The sequence below is a fragment of the Oenanthe melanoleuca genome, chromosome 10 (genome assembly GCF_029582105.1).
Source record: "Oenanthe melanoleuca isolate GR-GAL-2019-014 chromosome 10, OMel1.0, whole genome shotgun sequence".
NCBI classification, from domain to species: Eukaryota; Metazoa; Chordata; class Aves; order Passeriformes; family Muscicapidae; genus Oenanthe; species Oenanthe melanoleuca.
Window position 1 is genome coordinate 7,039,654 of NC_079344.1, and position 19,967 is coordinate 7,059,620.

Here is a 19,967-nt window from a genome sequence, read left to right on the forward strand (position 1 = left end):
AGAGTTTTTTAACTGCTGTTAGTAGACCATAAGTGATTTGTACATCAAAAGATAATCCCTGAGGCTGCAGTAAACAAGATTTTTAACCTTTCTATGCTAGTCCTTTGCAGCCAAAAAAAGGAGAGAGGTGCTAAACATAAGTTCCCATTCAGCCTTTATTTGGGTGCAGGTGGAATCTGTGACTTGCTCTAGCCTGGCCAACAGATCTTTGTTGCTTGAGTGTTCTGGTTAAAGAGCTTCAAGGCACTGCTTTGGCCAAGGGCTCAGTGCCCCAAAGCCACTGTCCAAGGTGCCCTGTGCCCTTCAGCAGGGCTTCTTCAGGGCTGTCTGGAAGTTGCTGGGTTTTGCACAACACCAGCTTTGCTCTGCAGCAGGGATTGAAGTCTCAGCTGTAGGCCCTGAGAAACTTGTTGAACATTTGTGAACAAGCAGCAGTAAAAGAATTTTTTTGTTTTGACTTAACTTTTATTATTATGCTCAAAATTTCCGAAGGTGCCATCTGAGAGAGACACTAATCAGTGCCCTTGCACTAATTAGTGCCCTCAGGGAGCCATTTGCATGTAGGAAGAAACAGGACAGCAGGGATTTCCTGATTTGTCCAAGTCCAGTCAGCTGGGATTGTGGGAAGCCACATCAACATAAATTGTCTAGGCTCAGCATATTACTAATGAATTCTGCCTGTCCTCTCTCAACATTATGGCCAACTTGTATTTCTAAGCACAGAGGGGATCCTTGGTCTCACCTGACAGCCTGAGTCTGGTGGAGGAGGAAGGTGATGTAGTCATTTACTCAGCTTTTTTTATTTATTTTATTTATTTCCTCCATTCCTTGCCAAATCTCCACAAGTCAGCTAACTTTTAGGCTGTATCTTTTGTTCTGACCTGTCTTGAACTTGAGCCTGGATTTGCTGTGCTGCACTCCAGTCTGTGCTTAGCATTTTGAGAAGCGTTTATCGTGTTAAGGAGATTTTTAAGAATTTTTTTTTCAGTAAGGAGAAGATATTGCATCAGTCTGGTTTGAAGCCATTTTATATGTTGCTTCTCCCCAGCTGGCTGAATGCCCTTTCCCTTCCCCCTTCTCTTTTACGTGGCAGTGCACGGAAGGATGATTGATGGAGCGTCACCAGCACGTTGTCAAAGGCTGGAATAGATTAATGGGCAAGAAACACCAGCCTGTTCCCCTTCATGTGTGATTGTTTGAAGGCAGGATCATATTTTAACAGAAATTATATCCTGCTTCTCTGGATTCCCCCAATCAGGAATTGAAGGATGGGATTTCTATCTGAGATTGAAAGGTGGCAGCCACAAAGAGCCAGTTTATTACTTGGGACAACTGCCTGCCTCCCATCTGACCAGCAGCATCTCCCTGAGGCTGCTCACCTCCTAAACAAGGCAGATTTCTGCCACCAGTTAACATTAATACCTCTAGTTCTTCTCCTTGCAGACACAACTCATCATGGCTCAGGCCATGTGGCCAGAGGAGCTCTCATCTGTAAGCAGCTTTTCACCTCAGGGACACTGGTCAGTGCTGCAGGGAAGGAGCACATCTGACCCCAAGCAGCTCAAAACCTTTGAAAAGGCTTTTTTGGTGGTTGGCCTTGGTCACAAATTCAGCCTTGATCTGTGCCTCAATTCCCCAGCTGCAAAACAAGGATAGCAATATGGTAATTTCCAAACATTGCACTTGCCATGGATTGTTTTCTAGCAGAAATGCTAGGAATGCAATTTATAAGTGAAATTAATCAAAGACTGGGCTGAATCCTGGCAGGAGAAAATAATCAAACCCAGAGTATGAATGTTTTCTGCATTTTCCTGAAGGTAGACACTGCCAGCATTTCGTAATCAGCTATTCCAGGCCGAACAGATATTTCAGCATTGTTATTTGCAGTCCCCAGTAGTGGCCTCCACTAAAAGCTTTGAATGTGGCAGGAATTACGTCTTTCACACCAGTCTATCTGTGTCTACCAGAAGGCTACACCTGGCTGTCATAAACCCCTGCTCCAAGGGCTAGATGGAGCCCATTTTTCTGATTATCCAGGAAACAGCTTCCCAGTTTATTCTCTCTTCAATGGTTCTGATCTCAAGCCTGTGTCCAACCAGATAAAAGCTGCATTTAAGAGCCTCTTGAAGCAGGTGCATTTTCTTTTCATATGTAGCTGTAAAGCTGAGCTACTGTTAATATTCTTTTAATATTTTACAAGCAAAATAATAAAGAAATCTGTACTTGTTGCCTGGCTGGTGAGAAGTGATTACCTGTGGATTGCTGAGCCAGTGCAGCTCTCTGTGTGCTTCTCTGACTTGTGACAAAGGTCTGTGCATCACATCAGTATTTTCTTTGATAGAGATTTGTGATAGATGATGTTTAGTCAGTAAAGATAGCTGAACATAACTATTCCTGTATGTTCTCGGGGTTCTTCTCTCAAATATCCTGAGATGTTGGAGGGTTTTTTGGGAAAGACATAAATGTGAGTTTGTTTCTGCTCTGGATGCAGCCTCTGGGGAAACACACCCTCTGAATTTACATTTTCAAAGCTTCACATTCTTTTAGGGATTTTGATACCCTGCCTGAAATTTGAATCTGTTTGGGAGAACTGAGATTTGTTTACCTGGCATTTCAGTTGTTTCCTGTTTGCTTTTGTGACAGTTTGCTGCATGTTGGCCATGATAATCATGACCCAAAAACAAGTTGCCCTTTGACAATTGTGACCTAAAAACAAAAACACATTGCTTTTTTTTCTGCAGCCATTTCCTGGAGTCCAGAAATCAGTATCTGTTACTCAGGCAGATTACACGGAAATTTTATAATTGTTGCCCTAGTCAGTTCTTCCCAGATGGAACACTGGAAGGAAAAGAGACTTCCTATTACATGCCCCAGCTTGGTACAGGTGGAACTTGGACAATTTGCAAGTTGTGTGCAATTTGAAGCCGGGCCAGGGTCTCTTTGAGTCATGCTGTGGGCCACAAACAGCCTCATCTTCTATGCTGACTGCAGCCTACATGTCTGGGAGAGCTTCTTGCTCTTTGGCAATTTGTATTCATTTGTTCTCCAAGAAAACAGGGCTTCAGGGAGGACTTTTACTAAGCACCTTATAGATGTTACTGTGCACCAACTCAACATGCAGTTTATGTGTCTCCCCTTTCTCTTTCACTGGAAAAGGAGTAGGCTGGATATTTGGAGCCTGCTTTTCCTTACAAAAAGCCAAAAAAAAGAGATTGTGTAAGCATTAATGATTTGTTATTGTGTCTGGGAGCCACAGTGCTGCAGGACTTTGTTCTAATGGTGCTTTCACAAGAAAGAACTAATTTGACTAACTTTATTAATTCCAGTTTGTTTTAAGTTTGCTCATTAGTAATTTAACGCAAGATGCTTCAGCTGAAGAGGCCATGTCAGGACAAGGAAGAGCAGAGGGAAAGTGCCAGGAATCATTAGTGTTTATTAACCACTGCACTCATCAATCTTGACTAAGAGCACAGCCCATTCGTTCTGGACTGGTGGACTGAGATACAGAAATATCATTAACAGTGGAAAATGCTTCTTTCCAGGTCAGGCTGTGATGGGCAAGCATCCAGACAACACCCCCATCCACAAATGTTCCCAGCCTTTCAGCTGGTCAACTGACAGCTCAGCAGCCTCTGGAAGGAGGAAGCCCTGCCCCTAGCCAGCCATAGTATCAATTAACAAATACAGCATTTTCATCCCCCATAAGCATTACTGAAAGGCTAAGCATTGTTATGAAGGGATTTTTTAATTGCTTTTCAAATTATTAAATGATTAATACTTTTGTGATTTGCTGGATCAGGTCTGGCACTTTGTGTTGGCAACATGTTCTTCTCACTAAAAGTCTTGAAACATTAAAATGCAAAGGTTTTTCCTTTTTTTTTCTGTTTAGACAAGGAGTTTAATAACCAATTTCAGCAACTGCAAGGCACTGAGCTGATGACTCAGAGCTCTGACCTGTGAGTTGGGGCTGAATGAATGCCTCCAAAAGGTTGGAGGAGGGAATAATACTGCATTTGCCAGGTTTCTAATGAGAAATATGACCCCTGCCCAGTCCACTTGCAGTCATTAAGGATCACATTTCACTTTGAGATGTGTTTTCTTGCATCCTACCCAAATTGCAACTTGAGTAGTTACATTCTGCTCACTAAATATCCCTGTGGTTTAATTGAAGAAGTTATATTTCCCTTCCCCTCTTAAAAGCTTTGTTGTATAATGTTGTGGTGTCATGATCTGTGCTGTCTGATCTACAGAGCACACACGCACAGCCCCCAGGTGAAAGCTTCTGAAGCCTTCAACAGTAGGAAATACAATGAGGGGGAAGGTGGCATCTTGGGGAGGTGGTTCAACATTGCATCCCATTTGAGCCACCCTTGTGAAGTGTGTGACAGCACTGTCACACAGCATTTAGCATTTACTTTGCACATGTGTAAATCACTGCACAAGGCAAAGCATCAGGTGCCTGCTCGTGGGCATCAGGTCTGTGACAATGGCACGTGGGATTGAGTGCCATGATGGCACAGCCTGGGAGCCAGCAATGACATTAAAACACAGCAGGGATGTTCAGACACATTGTGTGTGTCATGTGGATGAGATTTAGGTACTTTATGGGAAAAGGGTTTGTGTTGGATGACATTTAGTGATTGAGGGGATGGAAAAAGATTGCAGTTTAATTAAAATTCTAATCCCAAGTTTGACAATTTTTCTTGCCAGGTCAGCAGCCTGTATGTACTATTTCTGATTCTGTGAATTAAATGGGCTGACAGTCATCAGCTTCTCCAGAAATGCCCGTAAATCCAGCAGGAAATTAGCAGCCATCAGTGTGTTTCAGAGCAGCTTGGAGCAGGCTGTGGCACGCACGGTTTCCCGCCGCTGTCCCCTGCTGCCAGCGCCCAGACCCAAAGCAAGCCCCTCTGGAGCAGCAGGCGGTGCTGGGTGTCCCTGCTGCTGCAGCTCACGCTGTGCCTGTCCCACAGGTGGTTGGGCAGTGCTGTCCCCTGTCCCCAGCCATGAGGCTGCCGGCGCTCTGTGCCCTGGTGACGCTGCTCAGCCTGTCCCGCTGCCGCGCCGTCAGCTTCCCCGAGGACGAGGACCCCATCAACGTGGTGGACTACCACTGTGAGTAACCTGCCAGTGCTGCTAAACACCAGGGAAAAAGTTCTAACCTTCATTTTCTTCTCCTTCCCCACCCTGCCCAGGAAATTAAAAAAAAAAAAAAAAAAAAAATCTGATTTCTTTCAAATTGAAATGTGTTTACTGGCTTTGTATCTTTAATAGAACACTTAATCATTTTCTTAAAAAAGCAATCAGAAATACAGCAATAACTTCAGGAAAAAGAACATTTGCTGACATTAGCCATCTTTTCCTCATTTATATTCAAGACATTACTCAAGGAATTTAGTTTAAACCCTTCTACACCTAGTATATACAGCTAATCAATGCCATATATTGATTCTTTAGCTCTATAATCCTGAGTGATGGTGTAGCCCATTTTTACTTGCAGATTCAAGGCAATATCCAGTATTTAGAGGACGCCCTTCAGGCAATGAATCTCAGCACAGACTGGACTTCCAACTAATGTTGAAAATTCGAGACACACTTTATATTACTGGCAGGTAATTTTCCTTCACTCAGTTCATTAGATTAAAATTCTTTTCTCTTCTGATTTTGCATTTATGTGTAAAATTCATTTAGAAAAATGTGCAGAATGTGATAGAAATTAGAATTGGGGCAGAATTTCCCAGAGAAATATACCATATCTATGGCCAGTGCATGAAAATTGGATTTGAAGGCTGCAGTTACTGTAGTTAAGCTTAAACCAATGATCAAATGCTCTTTTCCCTCTTTTATATTACTGCCCTGCCTGATAAAAACCTCTCCTGATCATTTTAAACTTGGACTGACACATCAGGGCTGTAGGAAGTGCAGATAACACACTTGCATATTTACAGCCCAGGCTAGACCTCAGCAGAAGAGGCAGACAGGGGTGCACAGCTGGACACTGCAGGTGCTGTCTCAGGACCACACTAGTAAAAATCAAAGCCACCCCATGTCACCCATGAACAACCTTCTCCCATTTGCATTCAACACAGAAAATCCATAAGCATTTCATAGGAGTTGCTGGTTTAACATAACATGCTGGAAATAGATTTATCAAATAAAGAGGCACAGAATTAATGAATTGTCTTTTTGCCCTGCAAACAGGGACCAGGTTTACACTGTAAACTTAAATGAAGTTCCGAAATCAGAAGTTATCCCAAGCAAGGTGAGCAGATGCCTGTAGAAAGGGAGAGGTGTTCTCTTTGGTTTTAATGGGGAATTCCTTTTGAAAGGAATTCAAATGTTCCTTTCTGATCTTCTTTAACAGAAATTAACATGGAGATCAAAGCAACAGGACAGAGAGAACTGTGCTATGAAAGGCAAACACAAAGTAAGTTTAGGACATTATAGAAAAATAACACTAATATTTATTACATACATGGAGTTTGTGATTAATATATCTTACTCTCTTTTCAGGATGAATGCCATAACTTCATTAAAGTCTTTGTTCCAAGAAATGATGAGATGGTCTTTGTCTGTGGAACAAATGCATTTAACCCTATGTGCAGATACTATCAGGTAAGAGAACTGAAGATGTCATTAATCTGTTACTGGTTTTGCTTGCATTGGTTATGCCATAGCAAATACATCCAGTGTGCCTGGAGAGTGCTTCAAGGTGAAATAAAAACAGACAGAAGCCAATGTGCTGAATTAAGTTTTGTGGAAAGATAATGTTTTGCTTTTGTGCCAGTGCACAAAATAGAAATGACACTATCACCCATTTATTTTTCTTCTCTAGTTGAATACATTAGAGTATGATGGGGAGGAAATTAGTGGTTTGGCAAGATGCCCATTTGATGCCAGACAAACCAATGTCGCCCTCTTTGCTGGTAAGAACTTTTACTTGTAATGAGTCTAAATGATTAATGACACCAAAGGAGACAGAGAGCTTTTAAAGCAAGCACAGGAAAGCTAAAGGTGTCATAGTGCCCCTGCTCTTAAATTTTTTAAAGGGCCTCCAAAGGATTAGAAGCTGACCTGTTAATAAATAGGTTACAGCAGCCTGGGGAAGTGTGACAGTAAAGAAATGGGGAAAAATATAGGCTAGTCAGGATTCTCTAGATTATTAAAGGCCTCTTAATACCATGTCTTCAACTTCCATTTTAGATGGAAAATTGTATTCAGCAACAGTAGCAGATTTCCTGGCGAGTGATGCTGTTATTTATCGCAGCATGGGGGATGGATCTGCCTTAAGAACAATAAAGTATGACTCCAAATGGATAAAAGGTAATTTGGGGTGTATTTTCCCATACACATGGCAAATGTCATTTCAGTGGCACAGAAGGTCAGGTTATTCACAGCCGGCCTGGTTTACACATATGTTACAATGTCAGCATGTATGAGGCTTTCAGAATATTAAAAATCTGCATAATGCAAAAAAAAAAAGCAGACAAAATTTTTGTTAAATGCTTCAATAAATGAATTTGCAGTAGCAAAATACCTTAGCTGAAATACAGTTTCTGTGGGGCCATTTAGCCAATGCTAAAGACTTCATTTAAACTCCAGTGGAGCTCGCATTGCCTGGTGGGGACCTGGGGAGGAGCCACCAAGTCTCACAGTGTCACTGTCTTGTGCCCATTGAGCAGTTCTTTGAAGTAACTGCTCCTTGCTCTTTTTCTTACAGAACCACACTTCCTCCATGCCATAGAATATGGGAACTATGTTTATTTCTTCTTCCGAGAAATTGCTGTAGAGCACAACACTTTAGGCAAGGTCAGTATCGTCACCATGAGCGTTGAGTCACAGCAGAAAGGGCTCATCCTAAAACAGCATCAGAAGCTAGCACAGTTCATAATGTGAAGGAGGAACTAGGACAAAGCTTGCCCAGTTTTACCATGGTTATAATTTACAGGGAGGGGAGAAGAAGAGAACTGGAACAGTGCATTCTTCAACCAAAAAGCTGTTTCTGTTCTCCGGGCCTCGCTGTTAGTGAGCTCACTACAGGTGTCTTTCAATGTGCTGTTGCCTTAGTGCTGCTGTTGCCTTAACTCTTGTGCCAAGTACTGGAAAAGCTGAGGGTGTTTTCATGCTTATTAAAGAAACAAAAGAAAACAACACAAAAGGAGGGTTTCAAAGAAGTTTCTCCAATGTCCCTGGATATTGAATAATTCAGTCATGCCAGTACAGAGTATAATACTCATGCCTCACCATGGAAGGATATTCTACAATAAATTATTAAATCCCTTACACATGGTTAATTGAAGTCTTTAAATCTCATTAACAATATGATTTTGGAGGCGAAAAGGGTGGGAGCAAACTGTGGAGATGCATTTGCTCAGTGATACATTAAGATGCCTGTGTACTATGAGCTGAACACCATTTGCTTTCATCTTTGTGCAGATAAATGGCAGCTTCCTATTAACAACATTATCTTGGTGCTTTATTAAGAGCTCAGAAACAAGCACTGTTTCCCTTGCATCTTTCAAGCCTCTCTCCCTTTTTCTTTTTTTTTGCCTTTCACAGGCTGTGTATTCACGTGTGGCACGCATCTGCAAAAATGACATGGGGGGCTCCCAAAGGGTCCTGGAGAAGCACTGGACATCCTTTCTGAAAGCTCGGCTCAACTGCTCAGTTCCTGGGGATTCATTCTTCTACTTTGATGTTCTGCAGTCTATCACAGACATAATAGAAATCAATGGAGTGCCCACTGTTGTGGGTGTATTCACCACACAGCTCAACAGGTAAGAGATGAGCAACCTTTCATCAAAGGCAGATCTCAGGTTCTCTCTTGCACTGAGATTGGTGCCATTGTAATCTGAGTTCTTGAAACTACTTTTCAAATTTTACAGCATCCCTGGTTCAGCAGTGTGTGCTTTCAGCATGGATGACATTGAGAAAGTCTTCAAAGGGAGATTTAAAGAACAAAAGACTCCTGACTCTGTTTGGACAGCTGTTCCTGAAGACAAAGTCCCAAAGCCAAGGTAAAAGGTTCTTACTCATGATGTCATAGCATTTCCCTGTAAAGAGCTACCTTAAATCAGGTGCATTCCTGAGTGCCTTGTTGGGTAAAACACAAAGCAGAGCTTGATACTTCAACCATAAGGATGCTCATTAACTGGCTGCCTTCTCTCATTAACTAAAATATCAAGAGGAAAAAATATTGTTCTCGTTTCAGGCCTGGCTGCTGTGCAAAACACGGCCTAGCAGAGGCTTACAAAACCTCCATTGACTTCCCAGATGAAACCCTGTCCTTCATCAAATCTCATCCTTTGATGGACTCAGCTGTTCCCTCAGTCACTGAGGAGCCCTGGTTTACCAAAACACGTGTCAGGTATGACAGTTCAAAAGTAACACCTGTGAAATGGAAAACAGCAGAACTTGCTGTTAATGATGTGCCTTCTGGTCTTGCTAGATACAGATTGACAGCAATTGCTGTAGACCATGCTGCTGGACCCTACCAGAACTACACAGTCATATTTGTTGGCTCTGAAGCAGGAGTAGTACTTAAAATCTTGGCAAAGACCAGGCCTTTTTCTTTGAATGACAGCATATTACTGGAAGAGATTGAAGCATATAATCATGCAAAGTAAGTATTACCAGAACATCTAAGCTCTTCATCTATACCTAGCTAAAAAAGATTGTGGTAAACTAGCTCATTATCACCAACATCACCTCTTGTTTTTAATTTCATCGCGTTCCTCATGTTGAATAACCTGAAAGTATTTGGTCACTTGCCATTTTGCATGGGTCGATTGAACAACCTAATTCCACTCCAGTGACGTCAGTGACATGGTCTAATTCTCCTGCAAATAATTCTGAAACGTCAGAAGTATTTGGTGATGTTAAAAAGAAATGATCTGTGCTTATCTTGAGGGTTGCTCAAGAGTGGCTGATAGTGTATAACCTATATCTGATCATTTTAAACTTGTTTATTTTTTGGCACAAAGAATTTGGGAGTGGAAGCATTCCAATTAGACTATACAGCCATCCAATACAGGATTCCTCTTCTGCTCTCTCATGATATTTATGCTGACTGAGAGAACAAATAAAATGGATTTTTTTTCCTACATGGTGAACTTCTCACCTAGCTGTTAGTGGGAGCCAGAAGCCAGCATTTGATAACTCAGAGGTTTGTTTAGCAACATCTCAGCAAAGAGTAGTTGGTTACATTTGTGTATGTGAAAAGTTTCTGTTTAGTAGCTACACAGACAATAAATAATATGTTTACTGCACAAAGTACTACAGTCACTAAAGCAGTGGCCTGCCCTTGTTTTTGCTGACCAGGTGTAATGCAGAGAGCGAGGAGGACAAAAGAGTCATTTCCCTCCAGCTGGACAGAGAGCACCACGCTCTGTTCGTGGCATTCTCCAGCTGCGTCGTCAGAATCCCCCTGAGCCGCTGCGAGCGCCACGGCGCATGTAAAAAGTATGGTTCCATTCCTGAACCCCCCCTAAAGCAAGGGCACCAACATTGCTTAGGAAGGAAGTAAAACATGCATGTTTTTTTGGGGTTTTTCTCTTGCAAGGGCATGTATTGCTTCACGGGACCCGTACTGTGGCTGGTTAGACCACGAGGCATGTGGAAGAGTGACACCAGGCATGCTGTAAGTACTCCTCAAGATAGGCCAGCATCTCTAAATATGCTTTACAGACCCCACGAGCTCATGCCCTGTGCCTCTTCCCTTGCACACAGTGACTAAACCTCTGTTATTTTAAAGATGTTTTTTTTTCAGTGCATTGTTTATGTAAGAGAACAGAATGCTAAAGCTGTCCTAATTCTGGAACCTCTGGGTGAAGACTTGCTTTCAGTGGGAGTTTTACAGGTGTGGGAGGACAGGCAGACCTGTAGGAAGAGCAGTTGTAAGCAGGAAGACAAGCAATTGCAGCCTGCAAACCTGAGCAGCTCCAAGAGGACAGGACACAGTGTCCCCCTCCCAGGCATGCTCATGGTCAGGGCACGGGCAATTCCAAATATGAAAGCACAGGATTCACAGTGGGAAGAGCAAGGTTGTGCCTCTGCACTGGAGCTGGGGTGCTATATATGCATACCAAAGGCATTTTGCACAAATCAAGTCTGTTATATATGGTGCACTAGCAGCTGTATCTTAAAAAGAGGCCTTTGTAGCAGGCCAGTGCAAACTTTAGCTGGTATAATTGGATGGTTGTATAAACCCAAGAGCATGCCCAATGGAGAAGACATGATGTAGTTGCTAAAAAAAAGGGATTTTTTTTCTTCTATTTCCTGGCATAAGCAGACAGAGATAGTTTTAAAGCCGGACTATCCTGTACATTTTGTACAGTCCTTTGGGCCGTACACTGTCTGTTGTGTATGTTTCCATCTGCTGCTTCCAGAAAAAAAATACAAACTTCATTTATATCCTTACTAATACTGTTAATTGCAGGTTCTCTTTGTTTGTTTCATACAACCACAGCACTGGAGGATACCTACAAGATGTCGAATATGGCAACACAGCACAGCTTGGGGACTGCCATGGTAAGGCACAGTCACTGCTGCTCCTTTGGAATGTCTCACCATAGTCTGTGGCCACACCTCACTGTGGATGTGAAATTTCTGATGAGCTTTTCAGTAACATGATGAACACATCACCTGGTGTTACTGTGAATATTCACAAAGCTGAGCTTTTTAGTCCTGGGTGGCAGAGTTTTTCTCTTTCCTTCACCAGTTTACAGCTATTTGGGGTCTACAGGAAAGTATTGCAGAATTTATTTTTTGTAACCAGTGATATTTTAGTTTTTATTTTCCATTACTCAGGTTTGAGATCTTTTGCTTTCTTTTTGTTACTTTTTACTGATTACTTGTTCCTTTAATTCTTTTAGAAATTTTGCCTACTACAGCTACACCAGATTACAAAATATTTGGCGACCCAACATCTGGTTAGTTTTTTTTAATTTTTTTGAATTAATGACCTTTACTTTCCTTCAGTTCAGCATTTTCAGCCCTTTTTTCCTTCCTTTTGCACAGTTGGCAATCCTCCATTTTTGTGCTTTTACTCATGTTCCCACTGATGGTAAAGATAGTCAGACTCTTCTCACTCAGCACTTCACCCTGTGTAGCCGCATGTTAACAGCTCATTATTTATTGAGACATCTTTTATTAAAGAGCCTGATTAACATAGATGACATCTTCACTGCACGAAGTCCACTAAGCTTTACTCTTGGTCCCAGCCATGTGTTTGTGAATGCCCCTCTTGGTCATCTCTAGTAGATGAATGGCAGAACTTCATCATCTTCCTCCTTACCTCTCCTTTTCTCTTTTCCTTCTTTCCCAGCAAGCTTTTTGCACAAATACGCATTTTCTAAAATGTGTATTTCTTTATTTTTGAAATGCTTTAAGTAGTTGATGCTAATGGAAAAAAAATTTAACATCACGAACTGTTTAGCTGAATGAGAAATTGTGTAGACAAAAGTGGCTTAGAAAAAATGTTGTGCATTGTTGTCAGATGGACTTTTGCATCTTTTTCTCCTCCAGTGATTTTTCTAATAATGTGTTCATCACCAGCCCCTGGTGTTCAGGGACACCCAGTGCTCCTCTGTTGAACTCAAGAGCAGAACCTGTGTTGACTTCAACAGGAGCAAGATTCAGCCCTTATTTTCCAGTCTTTGCTTTTGGAACTTGGGTCTTTGCTTTCAAACCAAGGGCACATTTCTGACTGACAAATAGGACAATAATCTATTTGTATGTTAAATTTGTAAGAGTGCAACAAGAACATTATTTGTGCTTTGGTTTCTGACATTTTCACTTCTGTAACTTGACAAGAAGTAGCGTTTGAGACAAATATTTTCCAGATCTATTTACCCACAATGCACATTAGAGACTCACTTAAGGAAAAACAAAACAAAACTGTCACACAGAAATGCTGCCTGGCTTTATGAGTGTTTATCAACTGAATTTTCAAAGTGATATTTTATGACACAGATACAATTGAACCTTATTTTCAAGTCCTGAATGAGTGTGCTTTTGAAGTACATTTCTCAAGTCTGCTCTTGAGCTGCAGACCTTCCTGCCTAAACCTACTGGGACAGTGAACACAAAATACTCAAGGGTGCAAATGAGACTGAACTGTAAACCCAATCTGATGAGTTTCCTCCTCTGCATTTTCATGTAGGCTGTGGTGGGTCTGTTCAGCAAACATATTGCAGAGGAGCCAGAATCTCTGCAGCATTGTTCCTTAGGAACCATTACAAAATAGGGGTTAAAAACATTCCTTTTTTCCCCACCTGCAGAAATGGCTCATTCAGCAGTTCCTGGTATACCATAATAGCAGTAATGGAGCTGATCTGGTTTCTCAGGCATAACCTGTCATGACTGTGTATTGTTCCAAGTAACTTATTTTTTTTTTTGAAGATGTTTAAAAGACAGCCAAGTATGTTGTCTCCAGTGAAGAATATAGCAATTAAGTAGACTAAGTCGTGCTTTTCATCCCCACAGTTGCTTACTTTAACTTTTGCACTGCTTTCACGGTTGACTTCTCTGGTTTTTTGGCTAGCAGCTGTTGAAGTGTAAATGTACTATTTTCATACTTCCAGTTTTGAAGTAATTGATTTTAATCAGCCATCTGTACTTATGCAGAGTGTAGGGGGGGTCACAATTTTCTCTGACATGTAACTCCCATAAAATACTGTGTCCAGCTATAGCTCAGATGTGCCATGAAACACATTAATAAAAAATCTGTTTGCCACCACAGACATGGAGTTCTCCTCAGCTTCCATTACCACAATGGCAAGTATCCCAGTTATATCACCTAAAGTGATTGGTTCCTGGAAACCTAAAGTGACTGGCTCTCGGAAATTTGTAGTTCAAGATGACCCAAACACTTCTGATTATTCTGATCCATTATCAGGTGTCCCAAAGGGTAAGGCCTTACCAGGGAATACATTGCAGCTGAATGGAAACCTGATAGTCTCAGCATTGTCTAAGGCTTAAGTTAAATGTAACAGCCATGATTGTTGGGCTCTATTTTACACCCATTTCCTGTGAATATGCAGACAGTGCAATCATGTTTTTCATACCTACTTATCCCATGGACAAAGTGCTGCTTTGATCTTAGAATGGGAAACAGAGAAGCTCAGCCTTTTAATCCTGTGGTGGTCCAAAACTCCCATTGAAATCAGTGGCAGTTCTGGATACATTAAAAAATTTATCTTCAAGACCTATCTGCACCTCTCTTTATTGTTTTCAATCCAGTCTAGTTTGGCTTAGACCGTTAGTCCTCATGAATGGTTGCTTATGTTTTGGGTTTTTTTCATTTGGGTTGGAGGTGGTCACAAAACAGAACACAAAGCAGAGGTCTGTGAGAGATCCATATTGTTCAATGGAGCATATCCCAACCTCTGCTTGCCTGGAACATGTTCTTGAAGAACAGGGGTCAGAGTAAGAAAGTGCTGAATTTTTATCCTCTGGATATGAGCATCAGTTTAGAGATGGTCTCAGTACATACTGAGACATGCAGAAGTTTTAAGCTGAGCACAAGAAGAAATCCATTCTGCCTGTCATTCATCTTTCTCTAGCCATTCTTTCAGCTAAGTGAACCTTTGATTAGGCTCTTATGGCAATTGAGACTTTAATTCAATAGGACTATTGCAGTCAACCACAGAATCGAGGAGCTTCCAATCCTATAACAAAAATTTAACACAAGTCTCTCTCAGTGCATAGCACAGCAAGGTGACAGACATGTTTGCACAATTCTGTATTTACTGAAAAAATCTCACCAGCCAAAAACCATTTCTGTTTTATTACCATTCACCAAAACATATCAGGTTTCCTATCAGCCATTATGGCCGTGCATTTGTCATTTTAATTTGTTGCAGTTATTTTCTGTTTTGCTTTAAGTTTTTATTATCATCTGCTCTTGGTTCTGAATCACATTTTGTGTCATACCTATTAGTGCACTTTACTCATGTTCTCCTTCTGCTTCTGCACAGTGCCATTAAAACCTGTAACCCTGAACATTAACAATATTCAAAGGCCTTGCCTCTAACAAAAAGTGGCTCTGTTCCTTCCTTCTTGCTCTTTCATTTTAATATCTCCTGGGATAGGAACAGAATTACTTTCATTAAAAACTAACATTGTCTTAGCTGCAAGATGTCTGTGGTTGCTTTAAAAAATCTAAAAAAAATCAAAGGGAGCTTGTTAATACCCAAATAAAAAATTAATCAAATATTCAGTTTCTTGGTCTAAGCTAAAAGTTTCTAAATTTTAACATTCTCTAATAACTTAACCTAAGTTGTTTTTATAATGTTATACAAGTATTTATATTTGTTATTGGTAAAAAAATAAAAATCAGTGCTCTAACAGAATCACATTATCTTCAAACTTGGACATGTATAAGGAGTGCAGGTGTGCCCTTCCAGGACTAGCAGCCTGGGAGTGGAGTAGTTCACAAGTTTGCTACTGTATTACATTACCATGGCTGTAACAATGCAGTATATATGTTATACATTTTTACACGATATTTGCATAATCCTGTCTCTCCTTTGATACTGATTTATGAGTTGGGCAGGAAAGTGAGAGAGAAATCCATCCATGAGTTATTAATTGCTGTCTGGCCCAGTAGGACCTTCTAACCTCAATTTTCCAGCAGAAATCATTAATGTTAATAACATAAGGCCCCTATTTGTGAGCCTTAAAGGAAATTGGGGGACAGGCTAAACAAAACTTAATATAAGGAGAGAAGCTGAAACAAGCATTCCTCATTATCAGAGAAAATGGACAGTCTTCTTTTAGCCTTGTCAGTGCACACACAGTCATTTTATATTTTTTATAAAATTATTTGCATTCACCAGTGGAGTAGATTGAAAGATCCTACACCACCACCACAGCCAGAGCACTTAAAAACACTTGATAGACACTTCCATGAGGAAGGATGCCTTCTTCTGAGATGTGTCAGTATGAAATTACCTGTAGATTTATGATATCCTGCCTGTCTTTTGCAGGTGTGAGGTGGGAAGTGCAATCAGGAGAGTCCAACCAAATGGTTCATATGAATGTGCTAATCACTTGTGTCTTTGCCGCTTTTGTCCTGGGAGCCTTTATCGCGGGAGTGGCCGTTTACTGTTACCGGGATATATTCGTGCGGAAATCCAGGAAAATCCACAAAGATGCAGAATCGGCTCAGTCCTGCACTGACTCCAGCGGGAGCTTTGCCAAACTCAATGGGCTGTTTGACAGCCCTGTCAAGGAGTATCAACAGAACATTGATTCGCCCAAACTGTACACAAACCTGCTGACCAGCAGGAAGGAGTTGCCTCCCAACGGTGACACCAAGTCCATGATGATGGACCACAGGGGCCAGCCTCCAGAATTAGCTGCACTTCCAACTCCTGAATCAACACCAGTTCTTCAACAAAAGACCCTGCAGGCTATGAAAAGTCAGTCGGACAAAGCGCACGGTAACCTCAATGCTTCACGAAAGGAAACTCCACTAAAAAGCCCTCAGTTTTTTCCTTCTAGTCCTCCACCCCACTCTCCTCTAAGTCATGGACATATTCCCAGTGCTATTGTTCTTCCCAATGCTACCCATGACTACAACACATCTTTCTCAAATTCTAATGCGCACAAGGCAGACAAAAAGATGCAACACATGGATCATCCACTTACAAAATCATCCAGCAAAAGAGATCACAGGAGATCTGTTGATTCCAGGAACACCCTGAATGATTTTCTGAAACACTTAAATGAAACTACTAATAATCCCAAAGCAATTATGGGAGATATCCAAGTGGCCCACCAGACTTTAATGCTGGATCCAATGGGCAATATGTCTGAGATCCCACCTAAGGTTCCCAACAGGGAGGCATCTTTATACTCTCCTCCATCGACCCTGCCGAGAAACAGTCCCACAAAACGAGTGGACGTTCCCACCACTCCTGCAGCACCAATGACCTCTTTGGAAAGGCAGAGGGGTTATCATAAAAATTCTTCACAGAGGCACTCAATATCTGCCCTTCCTAAAAACTTGAACTCACCAAATGGTGTTTTGTTATCCAGACAGCCAAGTATTAATCGTGGGGGGTACATGGCTCCCACGGCAGGCACAAAGATGGACTACATGCAAGGGACGCCTGTCAGCGTTCACCTCCAGCCTTCCCTGTCCAGGCAAAGCAGCTACACGAGCAATGGCACCCTGCCTCGTACAGGAGTAAAGAGGACACCCTCCCTAAAACCCGACGTGCCACCAAAACCCTCATTCGTCCCTCAGACGACGTCAGTCAGACCACTGAACAAATACAGCTACTAGGACATGTCTGTGCTAAAATGAGTGTGGCATTGACCTGTACAGGTTGTGAAATGATGTTGTGGTAGACACATAAGGCAGAGACTTGCTTGTTATTAAGGAGAACAAAGTGGCCAAAGAAACTGTCTTTACTTGAGCAACATCTGTGTCTTGCCACATGTAGCTGTAGCAAGATTTCATGTACTTGTTACAGGCAAACACAAAAAAAAAAAACAAAAAACAAAGGAAAGTGCTGGTCATTACATTTCTTTTGTTTGGAGCTAAGGAGACATGTAGCACAAGGGGGTGGGGGCTACGTTACTGTTCTAAATAGCTAAACAACAGTTGTTGGGAAAAAACCAGTAAGCAAATACTTGAAAAATGGGTTCCATTTTAGACTGCCATTAAGTGTGGTCATTCCCATTAAATGTGAACATTTTACTATGTATGCATTCACCTTGCCTCTTGCACAAATGTCAGAAAATGGTAATGTCTCAATGAATAGCTGGGTTAATAATCAATTTGCTGGAATTAAGTCTCTGGCCCAACTGTAGCATTATTTTTTTCTCTCCATGTGTGTGGCATTTTGTTTTTGCCACAGATAAAGCTGTGCGTGTGCGTGGATGTGTGTGTGTACTGTACACACTAGGATGTACTTAGATTCCCATTGCATCTTTTATGCTATGGAATTGTTTACATTGAGCATGACTGAACAAAGAGATGACTCTGCCTTCTGCAGCCCGCCGGGTTCAGCTCGGAGCAGCTCCGGATGAACTGCGCATCTCTGACAGCCTCTGAGGGAACGCCTGGACCACAGTCACCCAGTCACAGAGTGCAGACCTGGTTAACTCTTCAGCACTCTCTTATGCTGCTATTATTCAGAGCTGTGCATTTCAAATCTAGTGTTTTGGGCTGGAACGGGGGAGTTTTGCTGTGTTCCCACAGTGCCTCCATCCAATGCCTGGCCACTGTGAACCTGAGCCCCTGTACTCGCTGAGGGCAGCTAATGGTCAGTTCACCTGGCAAACGCCTGTGTAACTGGAGAAGGTCACCTTTTTGTTGCATTTAATAACGCCCTACACACTGATAGACTCTTGTCAATAAAAAAGGAGAAACATTAATTGGCCTGGCAGAAGCAGTCTGTGAAAACTCAACAGTAGTGCAATCAATTTGTTTTTGTTGTGTAAAGTAAGGTTTGTTTTTTTTTTCCAAAGTCATGCAGGTAATGACAATATTCTGTAAATATTATGTGTGAGTTTACCTGAATCTGTGCATTTTGTGCCTTATTCATGCAAATGATAAAAGTACTAAAAAAAAAATTAAATCTGTCAAGTGTTCTCACTATAGCACATATCTCCCGAGTGCCAGTTGTAAAACCTCTCAACAGCACCCAAAAAAATAAAAGATAAAACACAAGAATAATTAATGGTAACTAAAGGCAGCCTACAATCCAAGAAGACAGCAGCATTAAATCACCTTACCATGATAAACATTCCACTCCAGCTCTCTGAAGGATCAAACAGTTATAATGTGAAATCAAATGAGGTTTCTAGGGTAATGGAACACCTGCTAAAGTTGTGTAAGCTATTTAGTAGGGTTTACAGTATCCACTTGCAGCTGATGTTCAACACAGATGGCTATTTTAGCTTGCAAACTACACACTACCACATTGTTTATTGAACATAACTATAGAAATAACCATGGCAGAGGAATATTCATGAATTAGAGGGACAAATAACTGCAATGGGTTTCAGAGACGGTGGAGATTTATGTTATGTGTTTAAAGGGAGAAAAGGTTAGTCACTAAAAACTGGATCTCTGTTACAGAACAAAGAATAAAGGATAGAAGTAGTCATTTTTTTCTTGTAAGGCTGTAAGGGACATTTATTTCCTGAGACCTCTGGATCCAAAAATCAATGATCTTTCTTCCTAAACACTTCTGTCTTGCAACTAAAACACTACAGATTAATAACTATTAAAATGTACTCAGTTGTCAGAAGACACAAACTGATCTGAATTCACTTTACAAATATTAATACAGACTTGTGTGACCCGGAAGATAAATGTATGTGAACCCTGATAACCTCCTGTAACATTGTGCTGCCTTGTAGATGGTAATGTGAGTTCTCTCAGTATTTATGTTGAAATTTCTAACATTCAACCTAGTCCTTATTCTGTTAATTTAATAATAAAAGATGCTTTATCCATTTGTGCAAAGGTAAACGCAGATTGTATCTTTTTTAATGGTACGGCATAAAAAAGTAACCCTTAAATGAAGCTGCTCTATTACTATAGAGTACTTTAACATGTATAGATATCTTGTAAACTTGTATTGTGGATGTGTAAATAATACGTTCTTTGGGTTTTTAACACCGCATGTAAAGTCAAAATAAAATATTCCCATGTACCGAGTGTGTGATTTATTCTTGGCGCAGATGGTGCTGTGGGGTTACCGGAGGGGAGGATCCCTGCGGGGTCCTGGGTGTCCCTGGGGCACAGGCAGGGTGAGTCGGGACTCTGGGGCTCCTGAGGTAAAGGCAGAATGTCAGAGGGGCCAGGGTGTGCTGGCAGAGCTCGGTGCAGAGCCAGGGCTGCCCACACAGCACCAACACCACGCTCTGAAGCTGATCCCTGCAGCTCCATCCAGGTTTCAGCTGGGCTCTGGCTCCTGCAAACCTTTCTTATTAAGATCAAAAAA

The 19,967-nt window shown here is 41.4% G+C and overlaps 1 protein-coding gene across 8 annotated transcripts in view; it reads left to right on the forward strand.

Moving 5' to 3' along the window:
- SEMA6D (semaphorin 6D) overlaps positions 1-19,676 on the forward strand; it is a 201,934-nt gene extending 182,258 nt beyond the window's left edge. For 3 of the 8 annotated variants that reach the window (XM_056500281.1, XM_056500275.1, XM_056500282.1), the window contains 18 exons: positions 4,974-5,115; positions 5,501-5,612; positions 6,202-6,262; positions 6,365-6,427; positions 6,514-6,615; positions 6,836-6,926; positions 7,204-7,323; positions 7,721-7,809; positions 8,560-8,777; positions 8,886-9,017; positions 9,212-9,367; positions 9,449-9,622; positions 10,321-10,461; positions 10,562-10,639; positions 11,438-11,529; positions 11,874-11,930; positions 13,742-13,909; positions 15,990-19,676. In XM_056500281.1, the coding sequence (XP_056356256.1) occupies positions 5,007-5,115; positions 5,501-5,612; positions 6,202-6,262; positions 6,365-6,427; positions 6,514-6,615; positions 6,836-6,926; positions 7,204-7,323; positions 7,721-7,809; positions 8,560-8,777; positions 8,886-9,017; positions 9,212-9,367; positions 9,449-9,622; positions 10,321-10,461; positions 10,562-10,639; positions 11,438-11,529; positions 11,874-11,930; positions 13,742-13,909; positions 15,990-17,293 (3,267 nt within the window). In that variant the 5' untranslated portion in view covers positions 4,974-5,006 and the 3' untranslated portion in view covers positions 17,294-19,676. The remainder of the gene's footprint in view (positions 1-4,973; positions 5,116-5,500; positions 5,613-6,201; positions 6,263-6,364; positions 6,428-6,513; positions 6,616-6,835; positions 6,927-7,203; positions 7,324-7,720; positions 7,810-8,559; positions 8,778-8,885; positions 9,018-9,211; positions 9,368-9,448; positions 9,623-10,320; positions 10,462-10,561; positions 10,640-11,437; positions 11,530-11,873; positions 11,931-13,741; positions 13,910-15,989) is intronic. The other 5 variants (XM_056500276.1, XM_056500278.1, XM_056500279.1 and 2 more) reach the window with 5 other exon arrangements.
- The last annotated feature ends 291 nt before the right edge of the window (positions 19,677-19,967 follow it).